Source organism: Bufo bufo, chromosome 10 (assembly GCF_905171765.1).
Source record: "Bufo bufo chromosome 10, aBufBuf1.1, whole genome shotgun sequence".
Lineage (NCBI taxonomy): Eukaryota > Metazoa > Chordata > Amphibia > Anura > Bufonidae > Bufo > Bufo bufo.
In genome coordinates, this window is record NC_053398.1 from 129334995 (window position 1) to 129359318 (window position 24324).

Sequence of the window (24324 nt, forward strand, 5' to 3'; positions counted from 1 at the left end):
CCAGCTCAACTCGAAAGGCACAGAAAGCAGAGCTCTGCAGACCACAGTGTCCCTACCTATAGCAGTGGTACCATGTCTGCAGACCACAGTGTCCCTACCTATAGCAGTGGTACCATGTCTGCAGACCCCAGTGTCCCTACCTATAGCAGTGGTACCATGTCTGCAGACCACAGTGTCCCTACCTATAGCAGTGGTAACATGTCTGCAGACCCCAGTGTCCCTACCTATAGCAGTGGTACCATGTCTGCAGACCACAGTGTCCCTACCTATAGAAGTGGTACTATGTCTGCAGACCACAGTGTCCCTACCTATAGCAGTGGTACCATGTCTGCAGACCACAGTGCCCCTACCTATAGGAGTGGTACCATGTCTGCAGACCCCAGTGTCCCTACCTATAGCAGTGGTACCATGTCTGCAGACCCCAGTGTCCTTACCTATAGCAGTGGTACCATGTCTGCAGACCCCAGTGTCCCTACCTATAGCAGTGGTACCATGTCTGCAGACCACAGTGTCCCTACCTATAGCAGTGGTACCATGTCTGCAGACCCCAGTGTCCCTACCTATAGAAGTGGTACTATGTCTGCAGACCCCAGTGTCCCTACCTATAGAAGTGGTACCATGTCTGCAGACCACAGTGTCCCTACCTATAGCAGTGGTACCATGTCTGCAGACCACAGTGTCCCTACCTATAGCAGTGGTACCATGTCTGCAGACCACAGTGTCCCTACCTATAGCAGTGGTACCATGTCTGCAGACCACAGCGTCCCTACCTATAGCAGTGGTACCATGTCTGCAGACCACAGCGTCCCTACCTATAGGAGTGGTACCACGTCTGCAGACCACAGCGTCCCTACCTATAGCAGTGGTACCACGTCTGCAGACCACAGTGTCCCTACCTATAGGAGTGGTACCATGTCTGCAGACCACAGTGTCCCTACCTATAGCAGTGGTACCATGTCTGCAGACCACAGTGTCCCTACCTATAGCAGTGGTACCATGTCTGCAGACCACAGTGTCCCTACCTTTAGCAGTGGTACCATGTCTGCAGACCACAGTGTCCCTACCTATAGCAGTGGTACCATGTCTGCAGACCACAGTGTCCCTACCTTTAGCAGTGGTACCATGTCTGCAGACCACAGTGTCCCTACCTATAGCAGTGGTACCATGTCTGCAGACCACAGTGTCCCTACCTTTAGCAGTGGTACCATGTCTGCAGACCACAGTGTCCCTACCTATAGAAGTGGTACCATGTCTGCAGACCACAGTGTCCCTACCTATAGCAGTGGTACCATGTCTGCAGACCCCAGTGTCCCTACCTATAGAAGTGGTACTATGTCTGCAGACCCCAGTGTCCCTACCTATAGCAGTGGTACCATGTCTGCAGACCACAGTGTCCCTACCTATAGCAGTGGTACCATGTCTGCAGACCCCAGTGTCCCTACCTATAGAAGTGGTACCATGTCTGCAGACCACAGTGTCCCTACCTATAGCAGTGGTAACATGTCTGCAGACCCCAGTGTCCCTACCTATAGCAGTGGTAACATGTCTGCAGACCACAGTGTCCCTACCTATAGCAGTGGTAACATGTCTGCAGACCCCAGTGTCCCTACCTATAGCAGTGGTAACACGTCTGCAGACCCCAGTGTCCCTACCTATAGCAGTGGTACCACGTCTGCAGACCCCAGTGTCCCTACCTATAGCAGTGGTACCATGTCTGCAGACCACAGTGTCCCTACCTATAGCAGTGGTACCATGTCTGCAGACCCCAGTGTCCCTACCTATAGCAGTGGTACCATGTCTGCAGACCACAGTGTCCCTACCTATAGCAGTGGTACCATGTCTGCAGACCCCAGTGTCCCTACCTATAGAAGTGGTACTATGTCTGCAGACCCCAGTGTCCCTACCTATAGCAGTGGTACCATGTCTGCAGACCCCAGTGTCCCTACCTATAGCAGTGGTACCATGTCTGCAGACCCCAGTGTCCCTACCTATAGCAGTGGTACCATGTCTGCAGACCCCAGTGTCCCTACCTATAGCAGTGGTACCATGTCTGCAGACCACAGTGTCCCTACCTATAGCAGTGGTACCATGTCTGCAGACCCCAGTGTCCCTACCTATAGCAGTGGTAACATGTCTGCAGACCACAGTGTCCCTACCTATAGCAGTGGTACCATGTCTGCAGACCCCAGTGTCCCTACCTATAGCAGTGGTACCACGTCTGCAGACCACAGTGTCCCTACCTATAGCAGTGGTACCACGTCTGCAGACCACAGTGTCCCTACCTATAGCAGTGGTACCATGTCTGCAGACCACAGTGTCCCTACCTATAGCAGTGGTACCATGTCTGCAGACCCCAGTGTCCCTACCTATAGCAGTGGTACCACGTCTGCAGACCACAGTGTCCCTACCTATAGCAGTGGTACCATGTCTGCAGACCACAGTGTCCCTACCTATAGCAGTGGTACCATGTCTGCAGACCCCAGTGTCCCTACCTATAGCAGTGGTACCACGTCTGCAGACCACAGTGTCCCTTCCTATAGCAGTGGTACCACGTCTGCAGACCACAGTGTCCCTACCTATAGCAGTGGTACCATGTCTGCAGACCACAGTGTCCCTACCTATAGCAGTGGTACCATGTCTGCAGACCACAGTGTCCCTACCTATAGCAGTGGTACCATGTCTGCAGACCCCAGTGTCCCTACCTATAGCAGTGGTACCACGTCTGCAGACCACAGTGTCCCTACCTATAGCAGTGGTACCATGTCTGCAGACCCCAGTGTCCCTACCTATAGCAGTGGTACCATGTCTGCAGACCCCAGTGTCCTTACCTATAGCAGTGGTACCATGTCTGCAGACCCCAGTGTCCCTACCTATAGCAGTGGTACCATGTCTGCAGACCACAGTGTCCCTACCTATAGCAGTGGTACCATGTCTGCAGACCACAGTGTCCCTACCTATAGCAGTGGTACCACGTCTGCAGACCACAGTGTCCCTACCTATAGCAGTGGTACCATGTCTGCAGACCACAGTGTCCCTACCTATAGCAGTGGTACCATGTCTGCAGACCACAGTGTCCCTACCTATAGCAGTGGTACCATGTCTGCAGACCACAGTGTCCCTACCTATAGCAGTGGTACCATGTCTGCAGTACAAGGGCCACCTCTGGGTTTAGAAAGCAGGAGAGAGAGCACAGCTTTTTCAAATAATAAACCATGCTCCCCCGACATGTTTCGTCAGGAAACCGGCGTCATCAGGGGTTAGGAGCAAAGCAAGTCGGTGCTAAATTTTGCCTCTCCGCTAAACCAATCAACTTGTGAACTGATCTCATAAGATGCAGCAGCAGTGACGGCTATGCTACAGAAATACTGACCATTCCTAGATCAGACACTGACAGAGAATCATAGCTCCACGACCAAGTGCAACCCAAACCCCACTCAATTATCACCAAGTGCTAACACGGCAATTTAACCTGAGTACTAATAAAAACTGGGCAAGATGAGCTGTACGGGCGTGGGTTAACACAGGCCCCAGTAAGATGAATTCCCCCATTGGCACCCCTGGTATTAAAAATGTCCCATTAGTGGCCCCAGTATTAATAATGTCCCAGTAATGGCCCCCAGTATTAATAAGGCCCCATTAGTGGCCCCCAGTATTAATAAGGCCCCCATTAATGGCCCCCAGTATTAAAAAGGCCCCATTACTGGCTCCCAGTATTAATAATTAGTGTTGAGCGAACTTGTGTTTTAAGTTTGGCGTCTAAAGTTCGGGTTATCGAAGAATCGCGTTATGGATTCTAAATTCCGTTACGGTCTGTGGTAGCGGAATCCATAACGGGATACTTCGATAACCTGAACTTTAGACGCCAAACTTAAAACACAAGTTCGCTCAACACTATTGATAATGCCTCATTAGTGGCCCCCAGTATTAATAAGGCCCAATTAGTGGCTCCCAGTATTAATAAGGCCCAATTAGTGGCCCCCAGTATTAATAGGGCCCCCATTAATGGCGCCCAGTAAAATTCTCCTTCCCCACTCTTCTTGTGCAAAAAAATAAATAAAACTCACCTCCTCCATCTGATTGCGCCACGGTGAACACTCGCTGCTCACTGGATGCGCGGACAGGACCTGCGCTCCAGCATGATGACGATGTTTCACAGGTCCTGCTGCTTCCAGTCAATGCTGCGAAACGTCATCACCCTGGAGCGCAGGTCCTGTCCGCGCATCCAGTGAGCAGCGAGTGTTCCCCACGGCGCGATCAGATGGATGAGGGGGGCAAATGCTGTACTAATGAGCGCTCCACAATGGAAGCGCTCATTAGTAATAGTGCACAGGTGGCAACCCTACGTACGGCCCACACAGAGCCACGTGCCCACAGACAGGGCTCTGAGCGCCCCCTTAGGTTCACCACCACTGCCTTAGAGAGTCCGCTACCTGTTAAAAAATGTTTTGTGTTTTTTTTTTCTGGGGAATTTTGTTTAACTAATTAGAATAAAGGTTTGGTTTATAGACTGCATTTCCCCTGGGCCGTAAAGAGGTCCTTGTCATTGGTCTTTTTTATAGGGTGAAAAATACAGTAATTGCTTTTGGTGCATCAAAAAATGTCTCATCTATTAAAATATAAAAGTATTCATCCTTCACAGAAACTGCTGAAATTTTCAATTCAACTCTTAGGCCCCTTTCACACGGGCGAGTATTCCGCACGGATGCGATCTGTGAGTTGAACGCATTGCACCCGCACTGAATCCGGACCCATTCATTTCTATGGGGCTCTGCAGATGAGCGGTGATTTTCACGCATCACTTGTGCGTTGCGAGAAAATTGCAGCATGTTCTATATTCTGTGTTTTTCACGTAACGCAGGCCCCATAGAAGTGAATGGGTCTGCGTGAAAATCGCAAGCAAGTGCAGATGCGGTGCGATTTTCACGCATGGTTGCTAGGAGACGATCGGGATGAGCTACCCCGGACCCCATTTACTTTATTATTTTCCATTATAACATGGTTCTTTCATTCAGAATGCTTAGTAAAATGTCCATTGTGGGGTAAAAATATATTTTTTTTTACTCACCTCATCCACTAGATCGTGCAGCCATTATCGTCTTCTTTCTTCTTCTTGCAGGACGCTGACGTCATTGCGCTAACCACGTGATGAGCGCAGGTCCTGCTGAATGAAGATAGAAGGTTCTTCTATCTTAATTTTTTTAGTACAGGTCTATAGTGTTTTTTTTTATTGTTTATTTTGATTCTGAGGAAATGGGGTTGATTTGAACTTTTATATTTTTAAAAACTTTTTTTTTTTAACCCTAGGTGATCATTAGATTGACAATTATGTTCTGTGATGGGTATTAGAGATGAGAGAATTTCCGCTTATGAAATTCGTACACACTTCGTTTGTTGGTAAAAGCAGAATTGCGTTATGGACTACATTACCACGGACCATGACGCAATTCTATGACGGAATCTCTTTAGAGGCCTTCCGTTATTCATTCCGTCATAATAGAAGTCCATGGGCTGCATAACGGATCCGGACTCCCCTGCATAACAGAAGCGGGACGGATCCGTTTTGCAGCCCATAGACTTCTATTATGACGGAATGAATAACGGAATGCCTCTAAAGAGATTCCGTCATAGAATTGCGTTATGGTCCGTGGTAAAGGAATCCATAACGCAATTCACCTTTTACCAACAAACGAAGTGTCAACGAATTTCATAAGCGGAAATTCTCTCATCTCTAATGGGTATATATCCTTCACAGAACACACCATTCACTGTATTCCAATATAGTGCTGCCACCTGCTGGCCTGTATTGGAATATACCAGTGACAGCCTGCTTTAGGCCTCTTTCACACTTGCGTTGTCCGGATCCGGCGTGTACTCCACTTGCCGGAATTACACTCCGGATCCGGAAAAACGCAAGTGTACTGAAAGCATTTGAAGACGGAACCGTCTTCCAAATGCTTTCAGTGTTACTATGGCACCCAGGACGCTATTAAAGTCCTGGTTGCCATAGTAGGAGCGGGGAGCGGGGGAGCAGTATACTTACAGTCCGTGCGGCTCCCCGGGCGCTCCAGAATGACGTCAGAGCGCCCCATGCGCATGGATGACGTGATCCATGCGATCACGTGATCCATGCGCTTGGGGCGCCCTGACGTCACTCTGGAGCGCCCGGGGAGCCGCACGGACGGTAAGTACACTGCTCCCCCGCTCCCCGCTACACTTACCATGGCTGTCAGGACTTTAGCGTCCCGGCAGCCATGGTAACCACTCTGAAAAAGCTAAATGTCGGCTCCGGCAATGCGCCGAAACGACGTTTAGCTTAAGGCCGGATCCGGATCAATGCCTTCCAATGGGCATTAATTCCGGATCCGGCCTTGCGGCAAGTGTTCCGGATTTTTGGCCGGAGCAAAAAGCGCAGCATGCTGCGGTATTTTCTCCGGCCAACAAACGTTCCGTACCGGAACTGAAGACATCCTGATGCATCCTGAACGGATTACTCTCCATTCAGAATGCATTAGGATAATCCTGATCAGGATTCTTCCGGCATAGAGCCCCGACGACGGAACTCTATGCCGGAAGACAATAACGCAGGTGTGAAAGAGCCCTAAGGCCTATTTCACACGAGCGTGACGGATTAGGTCTGGATGCATTCAGTGAAATTCGCACCATTTTGCAAGCAAGTTCAGTCACTTTTGTCTGCGATTGCGTTCAGTTTTTTCCGCGTGGGTGCAATGCGATTTGATGCATTTTTCACGCACGTGCTAAAAAACAATGTTTACAAACAACATCTCTTCGCAACCATCAGTGAAAAACGCATCGCACCCGCACTTGCTCCCATTCACTTCTATGGGGCCAGCGTTGCGTTAAAAAAACGCAGAATGTAGAACATGCTGCGTTTTTCACACAACGCAGAACTGATGCATGAAAAAAACGCTCATGTACACAGAGCCATTGAAATGAATGGGTCAGGATTCAGTGCGGGCGCTATGCGTTCACGTCACGTATTGCACCAGTGGGGAAAACTGGTGTGAAAGGGGCCTTATGCTCCAGGCTATCACTACAACATTTTCCTTGAACTCAGCCAGGGAACACTGTTTCGGGCGTGGGAGCGCGCGGCTCCCGTGTTTGCACTGCTTAGATGCCGTGGTTACATTTCACCACAGCATTGAGGGGTTAAATATATGCGATCAGCCTTAGGCCTCATGCCCGTCCGTGGCCGTATTGCGGTCCCTACACAGCAGGTCCGCAATACACGGGCACCGGCCGTGTGCACCCTGCATCACTTGAATGGTTCCGTAATCCGGGAGATACGGTGTGAAACGGAAGCACGGATCGGAAGCCCACAGAAGCTTCCGATCCTGCAAGGGAGGTGGCATATATTTAAGCTTGGTGTACCAAATCATACACCTAAGTTATGTAGAGGCTGGCGCAGGGGTGTTAAGACCGACGTCTAAATCGTCGCTCTTAATAAATGACCCCATAAGTGTTTTGTGAGCCGTGGCGTACCTTCTGTGGAGGCAACTGCTATGGTGTCCTGCACTGAACGCCCGCAGTTCCATGCAGCCGCCACCAGGGGAAGCTCAATGCAAAGATCATTTCATCTTCCGGTAAAATTCCTATGCGCTGAGCTCCCTCTAGTGGTGGCTGCAGGCAGACAGCTTTGTAATAAAAAGAGATGTACTGTAGATTTATTCATGTATTAATGCCAGTTTTGTGGTGTGAATACATTGAGAAATATGGTGGTTAGAATGAAAGAATGAATGCCTATTATGTTTTAGTTTTTTTTTAGAAGGGAGAGTTTGTATTACAATTTTTTAAATTAAAATTTATGCTTAATTAACAAAAAAACAAATCCTACATTTGTCAGAAATCTGGGGCTTTGCACTTTGCGTTGCCTGGGAGTGACTGGGAAACTTAATGGGGGGGGGGGGGGGGGGGGGGGCTAAATTAGGTTTTGCTATGGGGTCTTATGAGATCTGTATGAGAGAAAGAGGCGGGAGCGAATCTAGAGGTACACTTTAAAAAAATCTAGGATATACCGTAACTTTGATAGCCTATGTTTAGCGCAATCTATGTCTGTGTGGCTGTGTCTGGTACCACAGCTCAGGTGAACGGGGCAGGGCTGCAGTACCAGACACGGCCCCATATGCAAGAGTGGCACTATAACAGCAGTGAAAGCCACGGTCTGCGGCAAGGGTGAACCACGTCATCGCACTTTAATGGATAAAACTGTTGATTTCTGCACACAAAAAATATGTGTAACCATCATGGATGAGTAATTGATCAATATGGAGATGGGTGCAACATAACCGCATGTTGGGTTCTGCCTCTGTGTACCCATAAACGTATAAAGCAATGTAGAAACAAAACCTGAGCTTTTTCCCCACCACAGAAAAACCAGTTCCCCCAGTTTCTGTACTGGTTACTGCTGAGTTCTCATGCTCCTGTCATTCCTACTTGCAGCCACCAGAGGGCGACATCATCCCATCTCTTCATTACACGCGGATACTCACAGGCCTCAAGCCTCGGTCTTTCCTGCTCGCCGAGCCCGGGCCAATGGCTGACACAGCAGCGGAGCATGAGCCGGAACTGGAACAAATCCGCCTAAAACACGTCAGGGAGGAGAAGTTTATCACAGTGCCCGAGGAGGACAGGGTAAGTATGGGGAGGATATGCCCCTGGTGCCTGCAGGGATGGGTGCATGGGATAGCATGGGGGCTGCAGGGTGCTCACACTTGTGAGTGTACAGTGCTTCATTTGCCATGGAAATGGTTTAACACCATTGTGTTTGAGAGCAGTTTCTATTGACTTCTATGAGGCGTAGATAGGGTGCAGCGCCGCGCGGTGCAAACGTTGTGGTCAGCTGCCACTTCTGGGGGCCGCTCCTCAAGGAATTCACCTGCTGGTGGGGCTATAAGGGCACAACGCCATTGTGAAGATGGGGAATAGGTGATCAATGTATGACCGCTCTGACCTCACCATTACAAGGATTGGGATCTTCAAGTCCGCTGTGCGGTGAGGATGGGTCATTGATATTGTACTCCCGTAAACCCCCTTTAAAAGAAGTAACTTGGATAACTTTGTACTGCTTGCTGTCTGTGAATGCAAACATTCTCTTCTTTGTACAACCAGAGGCTGAAAACTGTCCCCGAGTGGAAGGGAGCGCTGATACTGTAACAAGCCCTGCACCTCCTTTCAGGAGTCCAGTATAAGGCACTGTTCACATCACGTTATGGAGGTATAGGGCGGGAGGCCATAAGGCTGCCGCGTATCCCAGTGTATAGGCATACGGTGGGAGACGTTGCCCATACAGCCCACCCATGCCATGTCTCAGTAGTAGGATGTCTTGGGGCAGTGCCCACCTCCTCCTCCTGCTGCCGCTTCATTCGGCCATTGGGGCTTCCTTGGCCTGCACATAGTTTCTCCTGCCCGGCCTCATACAAATGCTTGCTCCCGAAATCCCCAGGAAGCTGCAGTGATGTAACTGGTCGTATATGGACGTGATTGGAGCTTCCGCGGGCAGCCCCTCTCTGAATCCTGACGCTCTGGTGCAGTCACCAGGGAGGAACTGCCACCCACCTTGCGAGAGACTGTGCTTTGACTGTAAGGGGGAAGACCTGGCGGGTCCCTGCTCCCACTGCAGGAGGTAGCCCAGGACCTATATGTTAAGTGGAGGTCAGCGACGTATGCCATATGGCAGCATTGATCTCCCATAGGTTTTTATGGCATCTGTTTTTTTTTTTTTTTACAGGATACGATTGTATGGTTTCATATCTTACTTTTGCGGACAGTGGCCAAAGGAACCGTGTTTTGGCCTCTGTTTTCTATGGACACATCAGCTTATGCGCTAAATGTAGAGAAAACAAAATGTGAACAGGCTTTTAATAGTTTTTTGCTTCCTTTACATCCTCAGCTCGGGCAATGTCGAAGCGTCAAGGAATTTGAAAAGTTAAACCGCATTGGTGAAGGCACCTATGGCATCGTGTGTAAGTATTCATACCCTGCATTCTCCTATAACACGACACGTCTTGTTGCCTCCTGCTATGTGCCCAGCTATTTCTATCACGTCTGTACGGCGCTCTTGTATTGTATCGCGGGCGACTTGTCACGGCTGAGGTTTCTCTTGCAGATCGCGCCAGAGACACCAGGAACAATGAGATTGTGGCGCTGAAGAAAGTGAGGATGGACAAAGAGAAGGACGGTGAGTGATTTCTCAGCGCGTGGTACATGGGTGGCCAGGGTTATACATCACAGGGATTACGGAGAGGCGTGTATACATCGGATACAGCCATCTCAAGCTTAAAGGGATTGTCCACTTTGTAATGAAATCCCTGAAATGACATAAACCGATGTGTACTTGCACAAGAAATGCTAAAATGCTGAATTCCTTCTCGCAGCTCAAACGTTAGGCCCCCTGACGCCTTTGGATACCGTGTGTAAACTCTGGGCAGAGCGGTTGCCATGTCCATAACCTCACGTGACCTTCCCAAGCGGCACTGTTGTGTTCAGCGCATGCGCAGATACAGGAGATTATGCTGCCTGTATGTGCTCAATACTGTAAGTGCCTGTGCAGAAGGGGGCGCATTCGGTGGGCATCACATGGCGGCTACCACCTTGGGAGCTCTGAATGCATCACCCGCTGTGTTCCATGCTTACATGTGGTACCCTTGGGTGGCAGCAGGATTCAACTTAGGAACTGCGGCAGGAAGGAGAGCCTTTCCTATGCCATTGATCAGAAAGTGACATTCCCCTGTAAAGTCTAACTCCGGACTAAAGACTAATGCTGCTGGATGAAATGGCCGATTTTGATCAGTTTTCACAGTGGCCTTCGACAGACCACTGTCCACCAAAAATGTGAATATGGCCGTTCATTTGCCGTTTAAAGCAAACCCAAATGCCAGTATTTCCGAAGTTCTGTTCTTATAACAGGACAGAATACCGGAATTAAAGCACGGCGGTATACTGATTGTACAAACCATCTAGACCGGGCATGCTCAACCTGCGGCCCTCCAGCTGTTGTAAAACTACAACTCCCACAATGCCCTGCTCTAAGCTGATAGCTGTAGGCTGTTGTAGTTTTGCAACAGCTGGAGGGCCGCAGGTTGAGCATGCCTGAACTAGATGTAGATCGACCGCACTCGGGACGGTACTAATCCTACGTATATGGCCAGAGATGCTGCAGAGAGGGCCAGCCACCAGAGCGAACAGCTCACCTGCATGTCGTCCTTGCTGGTAAGGTTTTGGCCTCCAGTGGCACCTGGCCGGCATCCTCTTGACGCAGTTCTCGCCACCCATTTTGATCGCCCCTGTACAGTCACATCTCCCACTTTATTGTGTCCTCCAGCTTCAGCACATAAAGCTTTGTAGCGTGAAACCTATGCAGTTTCCTGATATGCTTTGGTTTTTCCAGATCTCTGCTTGAAGTCTTTGAATCGAGACCTTCACTTCTCCCATGCAGGCCCTGTTTCAGCGGCTGTGCCTATAGGTTACACCTTGTAGTAATATCACTTGCCTTTTCGATTGCAGGAATCCCCATTAGCAGCCTCCGAGAGATCACGCTGCTTCTAAAGCTCAGACATCCTAACATCGTGGAGCTGAAGGAAGTGGTCGTCGGCAATCATCTCGAGAGGTGAGATTAACGCTATCACTGCCAGGAACAAAATGCCGGCCTGTCCCCTGGTGGATGATCTGTGGCCGTCACCTACCTGCCGGTTATCACAGAGGTGTCATTTGTCTTTTTGCAGCATTTTCTTGGTCATGGGTTACTGCGAGCAGGACTTGGCCAGTCTACTGGAGAACATGCAGACTCCATTCTCCGAAGCCCAGGTACTGACTGACATCCCATAGCAATAATTCCTCTACGCATCCCACTGGTTGTCTTTAATATACAGGTTTTTATGGAGAAGCTGGTCTTAAAGTAGCCCCCCGCTTCTAAGTACAGTCAACAAATGAAAAAATCCAGCGTTCTGGTAACATCTGTCCATAACCCTATTTGCTGTTCTGTTTTTTTTTTCTTTAACTTTTTTTTAAAATCCTGTTGTTACATGGAAACAATCAACAAGAAGGGCGGACGTTGAGCCAGGACCAGGGGGGTATTAGCAGCAGGGGATAGGTGTCAGACTTCTCGAACCAGGACAGGAAGGGCAGATCATTGGGGCCCGAAGCAGCGTTGGAATAGCAGTAGTAGGGGATCGGTAGAGCGTTCTTGTTATTTCTAAACCCTCATTCACACGACCATATTTTCAGTCCACGTCCGATCCGCATTATCATCTGTGTGCTGTCCGCATCCATCCAGCCGTGCCGCAAATTGCAAACCGGACAAGAATAGGACATGTTTTGCAGACAATAATAGGCACTTTGATCCATATCCATATGTTGCAGATCTGCGGTTTGCGGACCACAAAATACATACAGTCGTGTGCATGTAGCCTTAAAGGGGCTGAGCCATCTGGCACTTTGGTGACATATCGCTTGGATATGCTGCCAATGTCCGATAGGTGCGAGTCCCTAAACGAGGTGCAGCATGCTGTCCATTCACTTCTGTGGGAGCTGCGAAAAGCCGAGTGAGCGCGCTAGGCTATTTCCAGAACACCCATAAAAGTGAATGGATAGCACACCGCGCAAGCGCAGCCACCTTTCCATTCCCCTCCTATGGGTGTCTGGAAATAGCAGAGTTAGTGCTCGTCTGTTTTCGGCACACCTATAGAAATGGATGGAGGGTGGGCACGCTTGTGCAGTTCGGCCGTGTTCTAGAGATAGATGGGCCTTGCACCTATCTGACATTGGTGGTATATCCTAGGGCAGGCATGCTCAACCTGCGGCCCTCCAGCTGTTGTAAAACTACAACTCCCACAATGCCCTGCTGTAGGCTGTTCGGGCAGTTGTAGTTTTGCAACAGCTGGAGGGCCGCAGGTTGAGCATGCCTGTCCTAGGGATATGCCACCAAAGTGCGAGATGGGCCAACCCCTTTAATAATTTTCCTATTAGAGTCTCTACTATTGCATTTTACTAGTTTCTTTAGTATTCGCGGACTCTAAAGTGACTTGTTTCTCCTCCTCACGCAGGTAAAGTGTATCTGCTTCCAGCTGCTCACCGGCCTTCAGTATCTGCATGAAAACTTTATAGTGCACAGGTAATGGATTTGTTTTGTGGACCCTTAAAGGGAAACTCCACATTTATTATGAAAAATCAGCTGCAGTCATATTTCTCTTTAATCTGAAGTATCTACTATTTGGTTATCTCTGCTTCTTGCCGGATCTAATCGCCGGTCTACAGTAATGTAAAGCTACTTGTGAAATTCCATTTATCAGACATACAGTAGTTTACATCCGAAGCTGGTTTTATTCTGCTGGTTACCTTTCCGAAATGTGGCCTTCATTAGTCTCATCTGCGCTCCCACAGTGCACCGCTCTGGAAACCAGCAGAATTGTCCATTGGGCTTTAAATGTGAATAGAGACCAAAAAATCCCATACCACAAAGGTTACATGCACTTGGCCTCGCCGTGTTTTGCGGTTCTCAAATTTTAGATCCCAAAAAACACGTGTGCGGCAGCGTTCCGCAATTTGCGGAATAGGCCGCCCATTATAGAAATGCCTATTCTTGTCCACAAAACGGACAAGAATAGGACATGTTCTATTTTTATTTTTATTTTTTTGTGCTGTCCACATCCTTTGCGGCCCCATTGAAGTGAATGAGTCAACATCTGAGCCGCAAAAAATGCAGCCCGGATGTGGATTCAAACAACGGTCGTTATAATAAGGCCAAACGCAGTTGGAAATTTAAAAAAAGCAGTACAGAATTTTTTTAAATTCGTAAACTGCATGAGGGACAGGGTAGTGCAGTCAGTTATCTTACCGGCCAAACTCTCTTTTGGGCCGCCCGCACCTCTCGTGACTCGCTCACGCTGACTATCCATGTCCCATAGCATCTGCTGTGTTGTCAGCTTCACTCAGTGTCTCGGAGTCCGACCTTCCGGTCCACACACCAAACGCTGTAGGACTTGGGTGGTCAGACTCTGGGTCTCGTGATGTAATGCCGAAGCCGAGCTGATAATTGACTGCACTACTCGATGCGTAATGTAGTTTACAATTATGAAAAACAATAAATAAATAAAAAATCCCAGATTGTTTCTTTAAAGGGCTCATCCCACAATTTTTTTTTTAGCATTTTTCAAACCAGCGCCTGGATCTGAATCCTTTTGTAATTGCATGTAATTAAACATTTTGTACAGCCACTGAGCTGTTCACTGAAACCTGTATGTATAGCGCCACCTGCTGTTTGCTCTTTTTCTAATTTCTCTGTCCTGCTCACTGAGATGGAAGCACATGCTCAGTTCTATCCTTCAGCTGCCAGCAGCTGAAGTAGAAAGGACACGCTCCTTGAGAAAGGACACGCTCCTTGAGAAAGGACACGCCCCCCTTGAGCTGCTAGCTTGAAATAAATCTAGCAGAGCACGCTCAGCAATGAACCTGCAAATCTTTGGATCCATGTGAGGTACAGGGCTTGCTCTAAGCTATACTTAAAGTCCTTTAAGTATATTTTATAGCCAAATCTGTGACGATTCTTCCTCCTCCTCCCAATCTAGCACGGGCCGTATAAAATACTGGTGTCTTCTAATGAGCTTTTTTCCCAGGGCCCGGATGCCCTGCAGCCACTCCCATGTTAGTGACTATGTGGATTTAATCGTGGAACGTCCCTGTCTTCCTCACTTCTGTATTGTCTCTGGGCAGGGATCTGAAGGTCTCCAATCTGCTGATGACTGATAAAGGCTGCGTGAAGATCGGTAATCCACATGACAGTTCCTTTCCTTTGATTTATGGAAAATCTTCAGATAACCGAACTGACCGGCTATTGATTTCTCTTTATTGCAGCCGACTTTGGTCTCGCCCGGGCATACAGCGTTCCTGCAAAACAGATGACTCCGAAAGTAGTGACTCTCTGGTCAGTAGCCACGAGGGAAGCTTCATCCTGCAGTCTGTTATGTCAGGCAGAATATCTCCATATCCATGGTACATAAGATGTAATGTGACAGCTCACTCAATTCTGGCCCATGAAGAGACCGTCCAGTCCAAATCCCTATCCTCGCTGACCGTTCCATTCTAGATCAGTCTGTGTCCTGTCACACTTTATAACCTCCAGGAAAGTGGCTCTGTAATGTTACAGCGTAGAAGGATATGCATCGACATTACGATTGAAGGAGCCTGAGAATGAAAGAACGGCATCACCGCTGTTACTTATGTGAACGGTGCTGCAGGTCCCTGCACTGCGGGTGGCCCGGAGCATCCCTGTCAAGGGCCCGCAACGATCCATCGCTCAGATCCCAAATGTAAGCCATCACTCCCAGCGGGAAAACTCCTTTAGAATCTGCAGCGCACATACGGTTGGGTGTCACCTACACTATAATGGAATGTGCCCCAGTGGCTGGAATCTGGATACGGACTTTCTGCATTTATATGCCTTGAAGGGGGGTGCTGTGTTAGATCGCGTTCTGGTGGTGTCCCGATGTGTCTAGGAGTGTCCGTTCTATAGCATAGGTGCTCGTGCACAGTCCACATTTGCGATATCCAAGCAGTGCCTTTAGTCCACCGTCCCCCCCCCACAAGTCTAGGAATGTTGTAGGACCAGAAGAAGGACATCGTTTTATATTACAAATTTGCAACCTGTTCTTATTCTGGCCCTCAAGGAGCACAGTGGAGGTCGCTTTCGTTTTTAGTTGTATTGGGCTTTATGTAGACGGCACGCAGGGGTTGTCCGGGTATACTCTCCCACCTGACTAGGGATTGGGCATGGAGAAACACAACTACACATTGAGTGAGACAGTTGTCAGAGCGTCGTGTGCCAGAATAGGACCCTTGCACGATAATTCCTAGGAGTCTGATCTCCGTAGCCCTTGCTTTAATAATTCATATTGCATAAACTGAACCTTCTCAGATCATGCAATATAGAACTGGCCCTATATAGATACAATGGGGCACATTTATTAAGACCGCATTTTAGACTCCGGTCTTAATAAGGCCCTGCACTGGCGGTGGATCCGCCGAAGTTATGTAGATGCGCCGGCCTCTACATAACTTTGGCGCATCCAGCACCATTTCTAAATGTAGGCCGGCATCCTTGCCTTCTTACATTTAAACCATTTTCTACGCCTAAAACAGGCGTATAAAATGATGAATGAGCAGGGCTTGCCGTCCCCTTCCCCCACCTACGCCACACCCACTTTTTTAAACCTGAGCGGGGAAGAGTCGACGATTGCGGCGCAAAGGACCTTTGAACCGCAGTCTGCCTAATTTAGGATCGCCTCTAATGCAGTATGTTACAAGAAAACAACTTAGACTCCATAGCTGTTATGTCTCTACTTGTTCTGTTCCAAGTTTCACTGGATAATGTGTACATCCTTTTCTTTGTGATTGCAGGTACCGCGCCCCGGAGTTGCTTTTAGGGAGCACAACACAGACAACAGCCATTGATATGTGGTAAGTGCGGCACTGTAAAGTATCCAGCCCTCCTGTTACAGGGTCTCGAAGTCTGAAACACAGAGGGTACCTCACATTAGAGGAATTGTGGCAAATATTCCACAGGATAGGGGATAACGATGTGATCACTGGGGGTCTGACTGCTGGGACCCCCACTGTTTCCAAGGAACTAGGGTTTCGTTCCCCCGATCTTATGAAGCCGCAGGTCGGGAATGCACGCTGCAGCTCCTTTCATTCTCTGTGGGACCACCTGGAAATAGCGGAGCACCGTACTCGCCTATCCCCGGCGGTCTCATGGAGAATGAATGGAGTGATAGGGCTCATGTCTGACCTTCTGCTCATTTAGATCGAAGGAGAGGGGATAACGTCAAAACTTGGCACGACTCTTTTGACTAAAAGCACTTGCATACGTTCATATGTAAATATTCTACACTTGTAGCCATCACGATGTTATTCATCTAGAATTAGCTGAAGGTGGAAATCTTGGGGATTTTCAGGGACTTTGAAATTGATGGACTATCCTTAGGATAGACAATCAGTATCAGATTGATGGGGGGTCCGACTGTGGCACCACCACCGATCTAGGGCTGCAGTAAACGAATATCTTAGTAATCGAGTATTCTATCGATTCCTTTATAAAAACAGTATTTTTATTTCTTACAGTGGTATAGCAAATAATTGCACACACATAAGGCTTCTATTACAGCTGCGAAATACAGTACATTCTGTCAGAAGAACCGCCGGCCAGGATGTACCGTATCGGGTATAGCTGGATACTGCCGGCTGCTGCAGCGATTGACTGTAATGGGGTCCGGCCTTGTTACAGAATTCAAGCTGGGTTTTGTAAGGACAAAAAAAAAAGCTTTGGACGATACCCAGCATGTATGCCGAAACATGCACCACATTATAGTCAATGAGAGCATATAGCTGGTTGTATCCGGCTATACCCAATACGGTATACCTCAGCAGGCTGTTCTTCTGCCAGAATGTGTATCTAAGGTTATGGTATGAACTCCGTCAGTCTGTTCCGGTGGAGGAACAGACTGCCTGAGTTCATTGGCTGCCATGATTTCCCCTTTCCCCAGTGCCTCCATGCCATCCACCATGTCCCCCACTCCCCCAGATCAGCCCCTCCATGCCAAATAACTTTATACATGCCATTGCCAAATCTCAGGTGCTCACATCCCCCCCGTGCTGCTGCTAACTTCATACTTACCTTTCCTGGCAGTGCGGCGTGCGCTGACACATGGAGTCTTCATCCCAGCATGCACTGGGACCTGATGTCACACACAGCGCCAGCCAGCGCGCTGACGATGTGTGAACGGGAGGCCACGGAGCGGTGAGTGAGAAGCTTCACTTCACTCACGCTCCGTGGTCATGTGATTTAAACTAATCCGTGCATCGAGGATTTTTTTGGCCTCGATTTCATCGATTTAAATCCATGAATCTTTTCAGCCCTACACCGATCATCTGATCAAAGGGCACAAGGTGCTTTGCCGAGTGCCACGTCCCCTTCAGCTTTTATCAGGCGCAAAGCCGTCAAGTAAAATGGGGCTGAGCTGCAATACTAGGTACAGCTGGCTGCAAAATGTGTACGGCAGCAGTGAAGGGAACGCAGCGTTCCAAAGGGGCCCCCACTAGTCAGTAGAGTGAAGGGGCCACAACATTATCGACCACAGAAGCCATTTGGATCTTCTCTCTGCACACCTCCTCTCCCGTCCCGGCACCGTGCAGCGGTTCTGTACCCATGACTCGAGGAGCCATATCTGCCCGGTACACTGACCGCTGCCGGCTGTTTGTCTTAGTAATGTTGTCTCCCTTGCAGGGCGGTCGGCTGTATTCTGGCCGAGCTGCTGGCTCACAAGCCTTTACTGCCCGGAACCTCAGAAATCCAGCAGATTGATTTAATCATACAACTTTTGGGAACGCCCAATGAAACTATCTGGCCGGTATGTATGCAGCACTTGTGGATTTCATAGTTACTCTGCTGATCAATCATAAAACCTAAGAAATCATGAATGTAAAAATGTATATACCAGCTCCATCTACTACACAACAGACAGAGCTGGAGCTGCTGCAGAACAGCTTATCAGTGCGGGTCCAGGGGTGTTGGACTCCCGCCAATCAGATGGTGACAGCATAGGCCATCGCTTGTAAAGGCTTGGACAACCCCTTTAAGTTTTCATTGTAGTTTTTATCGTGGTTAACGGGACTGTCCCGAATATTAAAAACACAGCCTACCTCAGGTAATGGTAAAAAATAGAAAAGAATCCCCCGCCGCACCAGTCCTAAGTTCTAATTATCATTTACTAGCAGAAGGACCCGGCTTCACACGGGTATATTTCATCTATTTAATTTAATGTTTGTGTGTGTCGTTAAAAGATGGACAATATCCCCCATAACAGTGACCGCTACAGCACCCCACCCCTTAACAGTGAACTCCACAGCCCCCTACCCCTTAACACTGACCCCCCCACAGTGCCCGCCTCCTTAAAATTGGACCTCTACAGCAGCCCATCCCCTTAACTTTGACCTTCACAGCACCCCACTCCCTTGACATTGACCTCCTCAGGGGCCCGCCCCCTTAACAGTGACCTATACAGCACCCCGCCCCTTAACACGGACCTCCATAGGGGACTGTCCCCTTATCTGTGACTCATCCCTTTAACAGTGATTGCCACAGTACCCTGTTCCCTTTAACAGTGATTGCCACAGTACCCTGTTCCCTTAACAGTGACCTCCACAGCAGCCTGCCCCCTTAACAGTAACATCCACCGTGAACGCCCCTTTAACAGTGACCTCCACAGTGCCTCCCCCTTTAACAGTGACCTCCACAGCAGCTGTCCCTTTAATAGTGGCCCCTTTAAGGCTAGGGCTACATGACGACATGTGTCGCGCAACCATTTTTATAATGACAGGCTATGGTGTCGCACTGCGGCATGCTGCGACTGCGACACGACAGTCGCAAAAAATCCATCCAAGATAGATTTTTCTGTGACTGTCGCAGCATGCCGCAGTGCGACACCATAGCCTGTCATTATAAAAATTCTGTGTCACAGTGTAGATGTGTTGTGAGATTTATTGTCGCGCGACACATGTCGTCGTGTAGCCCTAGCCTAAAGCTGACCTACAGCAGTGAAGAAAAATGGCTGGGTTGTTATGGAAACCTGGAGTAAAACTGTGTGTATGTGGAGACTAAGGACCTGCGAGCTTCTATTGGCTGATAAGGGACATGTGACCGTGTGTATGGCAGTTGGGATATGAAGAAAAAGGCTTGTATTGGATAATGCAGGTCATTTTTTGGGAATATCTCGGGAAGGGTACGTCCTAGAGAGCTGGGACCCGGTCTAAAACCCTCCCGGAGACCTGATGTACCTGTGTGCCAAATTTGGTGAAGATCGGTCCAGTCGTTTGGTCGCGCAAAAAGAACAGACAGACGTCGGGACAAATAGACAGAAACTCATTTTTATAATATAAGGGATAATAGTATAATTGTTTTCTCCTCAGTGGTGGCTTCGCATACTCCGATAACCCCAACCATGAATATAGGGTTGCTGATAAATTTAAAGGGGTATTCTGGTAATAACAAGTTAGCTCCCATCCACTAGGCGGGGGTAAGTGCTAGATTGGATGGTCGGACTCTCACCAGGATCAGCAGTCTGGCACATGCACTACCGCTCCATTCACTTTCTATGGGACTGATGGAAAGGGGGGTGACTTGTTATTACCAGAACACCTCTTTGAGTAAAGGCCGGCTGTTCTCTGCAGGGTTTCTCCAAGCTGCCCCTGGTTGGTCAGTACTCCGTGCGCAAGCAGCCATACAACAACCTGAAGCACAAGTTTCCCTGGCTGACTGAAGCCGGCCTCCGACTCCTCAACTTCCTGTTCATGTACGATCCCAAAAAGAGGTGAGAAAAGGAGCTGCACACCGGGACTGGCTCCCCTGCACACCGGGACTGGCTCCCCTGCACACTGACCCATCCTTGTCTTTCCCTCCTGTCAGGGCTACAGCAGAAGACAGCCTGGCGAGTTCCTATTTCAAGGAGAAACCTTTACGTAAGTCTTTTGTGCCTTTTTCGGATTTTATATATTAATTTTATGGGCGGCAGATCTCGTCAGGGGCACATAATAACCGTGCGCATGGGCGGCAGATTTCGTCAGGGTCGCATAATAACACTGCGTATGAACGGTAGGTCCTGTCATGGTCACATAATGACCCTGCGTATAGATGACAGATCCCATCAGGGTCACATAATAACCCTATAAACATTACAAGTGTGTCAGTGGTGCAAAACACCATCAAACACAGGAGGGGACTGACACCACATGCCCTAATTTAAAAAATCACCACAATATACCAACCATAATCACATGGCAAGAAAATTCCTAAAAACAGTAATTAAGTAGGCAAAATATAGGCCCCAAATAGGAGAAAAACAGAGGCAAGTGGCAAAGTAACCAACTGGCTTTACCCGGGGGTGACACAGGAGGTGGTGGATTTGTTACTCTGGCACTTCCCTCAGAATTTTTTTCTCCTGTTTGGGGTCTATACTCCGTTTTAGGCATTTTCTTCTCATGCGATTATGATGCTGACCAGTTAGGGTATGTGATGTCCCCTCCTAGTTTTTAGTGGTGTATTGCACTGCTGATATATTTTTAATGTTTTTATGTCTATTGCTGGATGTGTGTCTTGGGACAATCTGGTAATTCTTTTGCCCAAGAGGCTAATCTTGAGATGTGATGGCGCTCCGCGGGCATGCTGCCAGAACATCCACCGGTCACCTAATTGTGAAGTATTATTCGTTATATCCCGTTGAATCTCTTAGGCCCCTTTCACACGGGCGAGTATTCCGCGCGGATGCGATGCGCGAGTTGAACGCATTGCACCCGCACTGAATACCGACCCATTCATTTCTATGGGGCTGTTCACATGAGCAGTGATTTTCACGCATCACTTATGCGTTGCGTGAAAATCGCAGCATGTTCTATATTCTGCGTTTTTCACGCAACGCAGGCCCCATAGAAGTGAATAGGGTTGCGTGAAAATCGCAAGCAAGTGCGGATGCGGTGCGATTTTCACGCACGGTTGCTAGGAGACGATCGGGACCCGATCATTATTATTTTCCCTTATAACATGGTTATAAGGGAAAATAATAGCATTCTGAATACAGAATGCATAGTAAAATAGGGCTGGAGGGGTTAAAAATAAAATATAAATTTTTTTAACTCACCTTAATCCACTTGATCGCGTAGCCGGCATCTCTTCTGTCTTCATCTGATCTCTGTGCAGCAATAGGACCTGTGGTGACGTCACTTCGGTCATCACATGATCTTTTACCATGGTGATGGATCATGTGATGACCGGAGTGACGTCACCACAGGTCCTGTTGCTGCACAGAGATCAGATGAAGACAGAAGAGATGCCGGGCTACGCGATCAAGTGGACTAAGGTGAGTTTAATTATTTTTTCTTTTTTTTAACCCCTCCAGCCCTATTGTACTATGCATTCTGTATTCAGAATTCTATTATTTTCCCTTATAACCATGTTATAAGGGAAAATAATACAATCTACAGAACACCGATCCCAAGGCCGAACTTCTGTGAAGAAGTTCGGGTTTGGGTACCAAACATGCGCGATTTTTCTCACGCGAGTGCAAAACGCATTACAAGGTTTTGCACTCGAGCTGAAAAATCGCGAGTGTTCCCGTAACGCACCCGCACATTTTCCCGCAACGCCCGTCTGAAAGAGGCCTTAGGATTAGATTTTGTCTCCAGTTTTAAAAACTTGCTCCAGACCAGGAACCCCAAAATTCTTGTGGGTCAGTCGGGTATCCGTCTTCTGTGTTAGTAGATTAATGGGGTAACGCATCCGGAGTCTGAATATCTCACGTGTTTTCTCTGCAGCCTGTGAGCCACAGCTGATGCCGACCTTTCCTCATCACCGCAACAAGAGGGTGAGCAGCTCGGGGGCAGAGAACCAGGCCAAACGTGGCAAACAGTGACGCCAGTGATACACGGAGCTACAGAGGCGAGACGTCGCTACGTGCTGACCAAGAGACTGCTGGCTCACCTCCCATTACGGCATGTCGTACAAGCAGTGGCCGCGCCATCATTGTGGGAGCCTTGCGTTGACTGACGGCTGTTTTAACCCCTTATTTGTTTGCTATTGACTGCTGCATCCAAGTGATCTTGGGGTGTCATCGGTTTGCTGTGGCAGCCATGGGCCTAATGATGGCCTCCATATAGAGGCAGGGCCTCTAAAATACTGACAGGCAGGCCTAATACAGTGAACTACATAAGTGTTTTATGTCAGCGATCGCAGGTACAAGTCCCACGTGAGAGTAATAATCATAAAAAAATAATAATAATAATAAAAGATTAAAGATTGGTATCACCGCATTCATAATGACCGGCACTATAAAATTATCACGTTCTTTTGATGTTATATGTGAAAAATACAACTCGCCCCACAAAAAACACGCCCTCGTACTGCTACACAGGCGTAAATCTATTCTCTCAGAATATGGCAATAAAATAACTTATGGCTTTTGAATCAGACAATGAAAAAGAACATAAATAAATCACTATGGGGGACTTTTGGGGGACACATTTATTATAATCTATGGCAGGAAACTGGCGTACATTATAGCGGAAATTTACACCACCTTCCTTTCTAGTGCAGATACCCATTTTGGAGACCTGCACAGATGCACCACTGTTATTAACAGGCGTGTTAACTGCCTCTTAGCGGGGGGCGGACTGCCCATAGACCTTATAGGGAATCGTCCCGGTGGGCCACCTGAGCCCCCCCCCCCTCACAGTCAGTGGCTGTTTATGGGGCAGAATTTTATGACGCACTGTGATATTTGGCTCTGTTGAGGTGGTATAATGCGCCTTCCATCAATTTGGACCCGACTACAAAATGGGGCCACTTTTAAGGGTCCATTCACACGTCAGCAACGTGTTTCGCGGATCCGCAAAACACGGACAGCGGCAATGTGCGTTCAGCATTTTGCAGACCGCACATTGCCGGCACTAATAGAATATGCCTGTTCTTGTCCGCAGGACATGTTCTATTTTTTTCGGGAACGGAATTGTGGACCCGGAAGTGCAGGTCCTGGCAGCACATCGTGCTGCCCCATAGAAGTGAATGAGTCCGCAATTCCATTCCGCTAAATGCGGAACGAAATTGTGGACGTGTGAATGGACCCTTAGCTTTCTTTTCCCAGTCCGTCCTTGCCTTTTGGTAATTGCGGTGCATCCGACGCCAGCGTGTGATACTTAATAAATGTCCGACTGTGTCTTTAACCTTTCAGATGAATGAGTGTCACGCTCCGGACTCGCAGTGCAGCACCCGTCCTGACCTCCCAGCACTGACGGGGTCGCATAGCATTATATGCCTGCAAGCTGCCGACCATTCATTCATAGCAGGCATGCTCAACCTGCGGCCCTCCAGCTGTTGCAAAACTACAACTCTCATCATGCCCTGCTGTAGGCTGTCCGGGCATGCTGGGAGTTGTAGTTTTGCAACAGCTGGAGGGCCGCAGGTTGGGCATCCCTGATTCATAGCTTCTAGTAAAAAATAATAGGGGAATGACACAACATAGAGTCCTAAGAACAGATGCTCCAGAATTGTTATTACATGGGGGATGCAAGCAGTCAGAGGAAGGGACAGTGGCTGTACCCCTAGGTGGTACAGAGACCTCCAAAAGCAGGAGCTTGGACCACAACATACATTCATTCTGGACATTGGTTTTATTGGAGATCCTCAAGCATAGACGCCAAACAGTTTTTGATCATATTTTTGGGAATAAAAATAACATAAAACTTATCAATTGTGGCGATTTATTGTGTGTT

General features: G+C 48.4%; 1 protein-coding gene across 1 annotated transcript; it reads left to right on the top strand.

Annotated features, from left to right (window-relative positions):
* Positions 1 to 8488: 8488 nt before the first annotated feature.
* CDK10 (cyclin dependent kinase 10) lies at positions 8489 to 22855 on the top strand. The gene is made up of 13 exons (XM_040410620.1): positions 8489 to 8649; positions 9908 to 9980; positions 10124 to 10195; positions 11521 to 11623; positions 11739 to 11820; positions 13059 to 13126; positions 14725 to 14777; positions 14866 to 14935; positions 16408 to 16467; positions 18293 to 18416; positions 20236 to 20375; positions 20471 to 20523; positions 22372 to 22855. The coding sequence occupies exons 1-13, from the start codon at positions 8551 to 8553 to the stop codon at positions 22467 to 22469; spliced, it is 1095 nt and encodes a 364-aa protein (XP_040266554.1). The 5' UTR covers positions 8489 to 8550; the 3' UTR covers positions 22470 to 22855.
* Positions 22856 to 24324: the final 1469 nt, after the last annotated feature.

Coding starts and splice junctions, on each gene's coding strand:
- CDK10 (XM_040410620.1), top strand. CDS start 8,551: ATGGCTGACACAGCAGCGGAGCATGAGCCGGAACTGGAACAAATCCGC. Junction 13,127..14,724: donor GAAAACTTTATAGTGCACAG/GTAATGGATTTG, acceptor GTCTCTGGGCAG/GGATCTGAAGGTCTCCAATC. Junction 18,417..20,235: donor CCAATGAAACTATCTGGCCG/GTATGTATGCAG, acceptor TGTTCTCTGCAG/GGTTTCTCCAAGCTGCCCCT.